This window comes from Alosa alosa, chromosome 13 (genome assembly GCF_017589495.1).
Source record: "Alosa alosa isolate M-15738 ecotype Scorff River chromosome 13, AALO_Geno_1.1, whole genome shotgun sequence".
NCBI lineage: Eukaryota > Metazoa > Chordata > Actinopteri > Clupeiformes > Clupeidae > Alosa > Alosa alosa.
In genome coordinates, this window is record NC_063201.1 from 23,776,444 (window position 1) to 23,783,943 (window position 7,500).

The 7,500-nt window shown below is 44.3% G+C and overlaps 1 protein-coding gene across 1 annotated transcript in view; it reads left to right on the forward strand.

Annotated features, from left to right (window-relative positions):
- The window catches only part of kif13a (kinesin family member 13A), a 66,365-nt gene that overhangs the window by 42,440 nt on the left and 16,425 nt on the right, over nt 1–7,500 (forward strand). The window contains 6 exon segments of the mRNA XM_048261925.1: nt 305–456; nt 717–849; nt 2,430–2,576; nt 4,827–4,856; nt 6,977–7,076; nt 7,326–7,452. Coding sequence (XP_048117882.1) covers nt 305–456; nt 717–849; nt 2,430–2,576; nt 4,827–4,856; nt 6,977–7,076; nt 7,326–7,452 — 689 coding nt within the window.

Here is a 7,500-nt window from a genome sequence, read left to right on the forward strand (position 1 = left end):
TTAGCTCAGGGTAACGATTACTGACAACACAAGAAGCCTGGCGGTATATTTCCTATCTCAAAACAACTCAATCCAACTGGATGTCATCCAATTCGCTAGGTGGCACTGTTTTAACTGTTTTTTGTTAGTCCCCAACACTGACAGTATGCTTATGTGTGTGTGTGGTAATGAAGATAGTTACTTTAGTCATTCTGAAGGAAATTTCAGATGTATGATTGATGATTGATTCAATTTGGATGAACGTGTGGGTGTGGGTGGGTGTGTGTGTGTGTGTGTGTGTGTGTGTGTGTGTGTGTGTGTGCAGGACTACGTGGTGCACGTGACAGAGGAGTTTGTGGAGTTCATCTCTGAGGGTGCTCTCGCTATAGAGGTCTGGGGTCACCGCTGTGCAGGAAACGGCTCCTCCTGCTGGCAGCCCAGTGCATTGCAGGCCAAAACACGCACGCTGCAAGACAGGTACCACGCTGCCGTGGCATACACACACACACACACACACACACACACACACTCCAGGTCAAGCTAAACTTGCACATCCAAAACCAGTGCACACAAACACATATCTTCAGTTTCATATGAATTGCAACTCATTATTGTGTTTTCATGCTCCTTTCGCTGTGTTTCTGGTGATGGTTGTGTGTGTGTGTGTGTGTGCGTGTGTGTGTGTTTGTGGTGCCAATGGTGGTGGTGTGTGTGTGTTGTGTGTGTGTGTGTGTTAGGTGGAGTGAGGTGTCAAGGCAGCTGGAGCTGTGGGTCTCTATACAGGAGCTGAATGAGCAGGGGGAGTATTGCTCAGTGGAGCTCCACACCGCTAAAGACGTCACCACAGGAGGAGTCTTCCAGCTCCGACAGGTCCGCTGTGTGTGTGTGTGTGTGTGTGTGTGCTTCTGTGTGTGTGTGTGTGCGTGTGTGTGAAGGAGTGTATAGTTATATTTCTTGCGTAGCTGCATGGTAGTGTCTTGCCCCACTACTCTGTTTATGTATTCGGGCTGGCAAGCAAGTAACATTAATCACAGAAATTATTTAATTCTAAATGCAACCAATTATTTAATTCAAAATGTTCAAAAAAAATTAAAAAATGTTATAATCACTGTTAATCACAGAAATTATTTAATTTTATGATTAAAAGATTTTAAGTGCAACCAGGTTATTTTACACATCAGCAAACTTATACAGCACTCCAGCTGATACATTTTTTGGGGAATTTTGACAAAACCATCGTTGAAATAGACTACTTGGGGCGTTTTGACAAAACCCCGGTTGAAATAGGCTACTTAGGACGTTTTCACACTAAAAGCCTTAAGTGTGTTTTAATCAAACTGAAGTGCTCAGCAAAACCAAGATTGAAATAGGCTACTTAAATTTGCCTTCAATTTCATGTCAGCTTAAAGATAAGAATCAGATCTTTTCAAAGAAGTCTGACATTTATACCATAATTGACACATTACAGAATATGATGTTGCCTGAATAGTGCATCGACATGACACATTATGTGATTTTACAATATGTTCTTTTCAAATGAATTGACAGACAATTACATTGCGCCTATATGCAAAATATGATTTGGGGGAATAGCCTAATATAATATGAAGTGTCAGCAGGCTGCACATGCAATCTGGAGAGCAAACAGGAAATTTAGACTCCAGCAAGTGAAGTAACATCAAACACTGTCTACCATCAAACATCACTCACCCAGCACCGACACAACTGGACAATCCTCACTCACCTAGCACCGACATAACTGAACGAGAATTATGGGAGCATCAGGATTATTTTTGTTTTGTACCCTATAACGTTACTCCAGCTTGTCATGGTGACTCAGACGAATGTGTCTTGAATCAAAAACAGAGATGCTGACCATATTGACCATATCGTTGCTGAACATGTCAGTGTGGACGCTTTTGTTGTTATAGTGATCTTTATCGTTATAGCTATTGTTCTAGATATCGTTATAGCTATTGTTATAGATATCGTTATAGTTATAGATATCATTATAGTTATTGTTATAGTTTTCAATATAGCTATCGTAATAGTTATCACTATAGTTTTTGATAAAGCTATCGTTATCGTTATCGTTATAGTTATCGTTATAGCTATGGTTATCGTTATAACTATCGATCCTGGTGTGAACGACCCTTTAAAGATATAAGACTGTAGCAGGGCAACTGTGGTTCAGAAGGAAGTTCCCTGAATTGACTGACACAGCGTAGCTTCACTACCTAATCTAATCAATAGTACAAGTGTGTGTGTGTGTTTGTGTGTGTGTGTGTGTGTGTGTGTGTGTGTGTGTGTGTCCAGGAGGTTGCGCATGCATTCTGCTGCATCCTTAATATTTGTGTCCCTGTACCATTTTCTTCATGTGGACATAAATAAATGGTTAAAATGTGTGTGTGTGTGTGTGTGTGTGTGTGTGTGTGTGTGTGTGTGTGCAGGGTCACTCTCGCAGGCTGCTGGTGTGTGTGCGTCCAGTCCAGTTCTCCGGAACGCTGCCTCTGCTGGCCGAGGCTGTGCTCTCGGTGTCCATCGGATGTGTGTCTGCACGCTCCACCAAACTACAGCGCCCACTCGACAGCTACCAGGTCAGCACACACACAAACAAACACACACATGCACATACACACACACACAAACAAACGCACGCACGCACAAACACACACACACACACATGCACACGCGCGCACACACCTCCAGTGTGCCATCATGTTCCACCAAACTACAGTGCCCACTCGACAGTTACCAGGTTATTACACACACACACACACACACACACAAACACACACACGCACACATAAACAGATGTGCACACACATAAACACACGTACACACACACATATGCACACACACACACACACAAACACACACAAACACCTGCAGTGTGCCAGTCTGCAATTATTACACACACACACACACACACACACACACACAGACAAACTTTTGCCTGATCCCTGAGGTCAGTGTTTGTTTAGGGTGGGGGACGGTATTCCACACAGGTGTGTGTGTGTGTGTGTGTGTGTGTGTGTGTGTGTGTGTGTGTGTGTGTGTGTGTGTGTGTGCGCGCGCGTGCGCAGGGGTCAAAATTAACTTTTTGGCTTATTTGACAAAATGGCTAGTAGATGAAAAAAAGGACCAGCCAGACAAAACTAAACAAAGTAGCCTATCATTAGCCTATTATACAGCCTTTCAGAACGCTGTAGAAGATTGCAAGTTCCACTGCAAAGTCCAAATGTTTAAATGAACGGGCCTTCCCAATGTTTAGAGGTTCAGTCATTATTAATTTTGTAGCCTATAATCAGACAGTGTTGAAGCGGAGCAAACAAATTACATTGCTCTATCCCGGTCAGTAATCGAGGATCTTTGCTATAATGACTGCAAACATATGACCGTGGCAACAGGTTTTGAGCTATGAATCACGTCTTTCATATCATTCTGTGAGTTTGTTTGTCATCATTGAAAGTGAAAGTAAGCAACTAATAGCTATTAGGCAGGTCAATATAGGGTTCAACATCAAAAAAATTGGATTCTTTTTTTATGGATTCTGGTACTGTTGGACATGCTAAACATACAAAAAATCTGACCTTTGGAAAGGGGTAATTTTCAAGATGGCTGCCAAGAGGTTAGAATGGCTATGGGCTCTATCTTGGCGATCTAAAACGCATGGGCACTGGCGAATAGCTTAAATACATTTAGGGGTTTGTCCAGTTCACATTCGGGGTGGTTTTGTTATCAAACGTCGGGCGCTTGGCGCAAAAAGGCGGTTCTTATGTTTCTTAATCAGTCATGGGTGTGTTTTGGGCGTAACATCCTTTAAACCAATGAAAGGATCCAATGAAAATTACATCTGTAATTCCCTTTAATAGCAAGCAGCACAACATCAAATAGCGCATCAGTATTTTCATAGGAACGCATTTAAATGAATCTGCTTGCACGTGAGACTGTATGGAACAGGTTTTCCACTAAACCATGCTTTACTAAAACCTAGCAGGGTATAGCCTACACGCATCTGCACTCGTCTATTATTTGAACTCATTGGCAAAGTGAAACTAACTTTACAGTGGTGTCATAGTCAATGACAAAACAGTTTTACACAGTTAATTACTTTCACTATTGACTGACAATGGGTTACCATCGAAAACACAGCCTGGAAAAAGCAACACTTACCCCAATAATGTTTGAAAAACTGAATAAAAAACCTCAGGACATTTATCCTGCAGAGGAGTTGCTGCTTACATCTCGTGACAGTGCGTCTTCAGCTGTGCTTCATATGCGCCTTTCGCTATAGACCAGGTCTTTCTTGGTCAGTTGTGTAAAGCTTTTTAGATGGTGATAGCGATTTGTAGATAATGCGCCAGACCACACCTTCGGTTTTTAATTGCCACACCCCTGGGTGCGTTGTTTAATAAAAGAGTGCATGGTGAAAAATTTGAGTGTAAGATAGGAGTACGCTTTGCGTCGTGATAAGTATACGCTTTGCGTCGTGATAAGTATACACTTTGCGCTGCGTTTCTGCAATAAGCAGCCGTTTTCCACACGCCAAAGTGGCGCAGTTGCCATAATTCAGCCGCCCATACAAACAGTGTACTCGCCATGGGCGCTTGGCCGGTGCTAATTTCGAGCCCTGTGTGTGCGTTTGTGTGCACGTCCGTGCGTGCGTGCGTGTGTGTGATTGCCTGATCCCAGGGGTCAGTGTTTGTTGTAGGGTGGAGGAGTTAAGGTTTAAAGGGAAGGTTTAAAGGGTCTGACTGTGTGTGTGTATTTGTGTGTGTGTGTGTGCATGTGTATATATTTGTGTGTGTATGTGTGAACGTGGGTGTGTTCTCTCCTGGCTGCAGGAGGAAGATGGAGAGGTGGATAGCTATCAGGTACCACCCCCCCCTCACGTGGTGCTGGCATGAGCTTACAGATAGGGGGCGCTCTAGAGCCCAGCACAGTGTGTGAAGCACAACACTCAACCCCCTCCACACTCACACACACATACCGCTGCATGTTGTCATGCTTCACCTGACCCAAAACCGCCACCCCCCCCCCTTTCTCATCACAACCTACAGGCACTGTGGACGAGGAGTTTCATCAGCTAGTTGACTATTAAACTGTTATACTCACAGACCTGTTCCACAATGACAGAGACCTGTTCCATATAAGTTTATGTAAAGTGGTGCAATAAGAACACATCTGCTATGGTATCCATCTGAATTGTTCATTAAACACCTGCTGCTAACAGCTAGCATTAGCAATGTACGACTAGCCAACTGTTAGCACTAGCAATGTACGACTAGCCAACCACAGCCCCTCTTATCCTAATGGGCCAAAATTGTCTGTGGGGAAAAAAACAGCTTTTCAGGCTGTGTGCAGCTCCAGGCTGATTGGTCTGCAGGTCGACCGTTAGCTAGTTAACGTGCTAGTGATTGGTCTGCAGGTTAGCTAGTTAGCGTGTTAGTGATTGTTCTGTAGGTCCACCCAAGGGGGCAAGCGAGCATCTGGAAAGCCTACCCCCTATGGCAGATTCCATATGCTAACAAGCCATCACCCACTGCTAGCATTCCATTGAATCCCATTCATTTTTTGCGTCACCTTGACAGCAAATAACTTTACATCTGAAGCGTTTAAAGACTCTATTTGTCCATTGTTTATTTCTAAAGAAACATAACAATGTATGAAAGGCTCCATTACCGTATATCCACGCTATGGCCCCGTAGCAGCTGTTTTTTGTAAAAATGGCTAAAGATGATTACATAACCATGTGATTTTCTGTTGTACAGTAAAGACTGGTAGAGACAGGTTGCCAACGAAGTCTATGGGATCTGTTTGTCTGTCGGTAGCTGGTTGTGTGCTAGTAATTTCTCTGCAGGTTAGCTAGTTAGCGTGCTAGTGATTGGTCTGCAGGTCCACTGTTAGCTAGTTAGCATGCTAGTGATTGGTTTGCAGGTCAGCTAGTTAGTGTGCTAGTGATTTGGTCTGCATGTCTGTCGTTAGCTAGTTAGCATGCTAGTGATTGGTCTGCGACTCCACCATTAGCTAGTTAGCGGGCAAGTGTTTGACACACTCCATAGTGCTTCCTTGAAATGGACACAGTCATCAGTGAATCAGTCCTTCTGGGCCTGGTGTGTATAAATACATACACATACTGTCTCACACACACACACAATACCAACTCCTACCCCTTACAACCACACTAACCCTGACTAGCTTACACATGTCTGCATGAGGCATGAGCCAATCGCATGAGGCATCACAGGTCACATGACGCATTAATGGCAGCTGAGGGAAAGGGCTTGTGTGTGACCTCAGAGGGAGGGAGGTGATTGTGTGTTGAGTGTGTGAAAGTTTGCATTTGTTTATGCATGTGTGTGTTTGAGTGTGTTTGCGTTTGTGTTCCACCAAACTTCAGTACATATGTGTATGCGTGTGTGTGTGTATGCGCACGTGAGTGACCATGTATGTACAGTATGTGCATGATTGCAGAAGTGTGTGAATATGTGTGTATTGCATGCTTGCTTGTGTGTGTGTGTGTGTGTGTGTCTGTTAACTCCAAGATCATCATCAGAAGAAACACAAGCATTCTGGAGTTCCATGAAGTAGTCAGTGTGTGTGAGTGTGCGGGTGTGTGTGTGTGTGTGTGTGTGTGTGTGTGAGCTATGTCCAAAAGAGAAAAAGAGGCGTGGCTAATTGGGCTTTTATAAAATAAACAAGGCTGTTAACTAACTATATTTGTGAACAAGCCGACTGTAACAGACACACAGACCAGTGAACAAGCCGCCTGTGGGCTGTTTTGCTATTTGATTATGCGTGTGTAATTCATCGTGCCCATAGAATATAGTGTGTGTGTGTGTTAGAGGGAGTTCAGGTGTGTGATTGTCTGACTGTGTGTGTGTGTGTGTGCGTGTGTGTAAGCAGTGTTAGTTCAGTGCATGTGTACATGCTTATGCATCTGTGTGTGTGTGTGTGTGTGTGCTTGCGTGTGTGTGTGTGTGTGTGTGTGCAGGAGGATGATCTGAACTGTGTGAGGCAGCGCTGGTCTGAGGCACTGGTCAAGAGGAGAGAGTATCTGGACGAACAGATCAAGAAGATCATCAACAAACCTGGTGAATTACACACTCCTCTCATCTCACACACACTTCTCTAATCTCAAACGCACACAAACCTCATCTTACACACTCACACACACACTCCTCTCATCTCACACGCACACTTCTCTAATCTCAAACACACACAAACCTTCTCTCACACACACACACACACATTCCTCTCATCTTACACACTCTCTATCCCTCTCTCTCTCTATTCCTCTCTCTCTCTCTCTCTCTCTCTCTCTCTCTCTCCCCTCTCTCCAGAGAAGTCGGAGGAGGATATGGAGCGGGAGGCGCGGCTTGTTGAGCAGTGGGTGGGGCTTACAGAGGAGCGGAATGCTGTGCTGGTGCCGGCGCCAGGCAGTGGAATACCGGGAGCCCCCGCCCACTGGTACACACATACACACACACACACATCACCCACACAAATACACACACA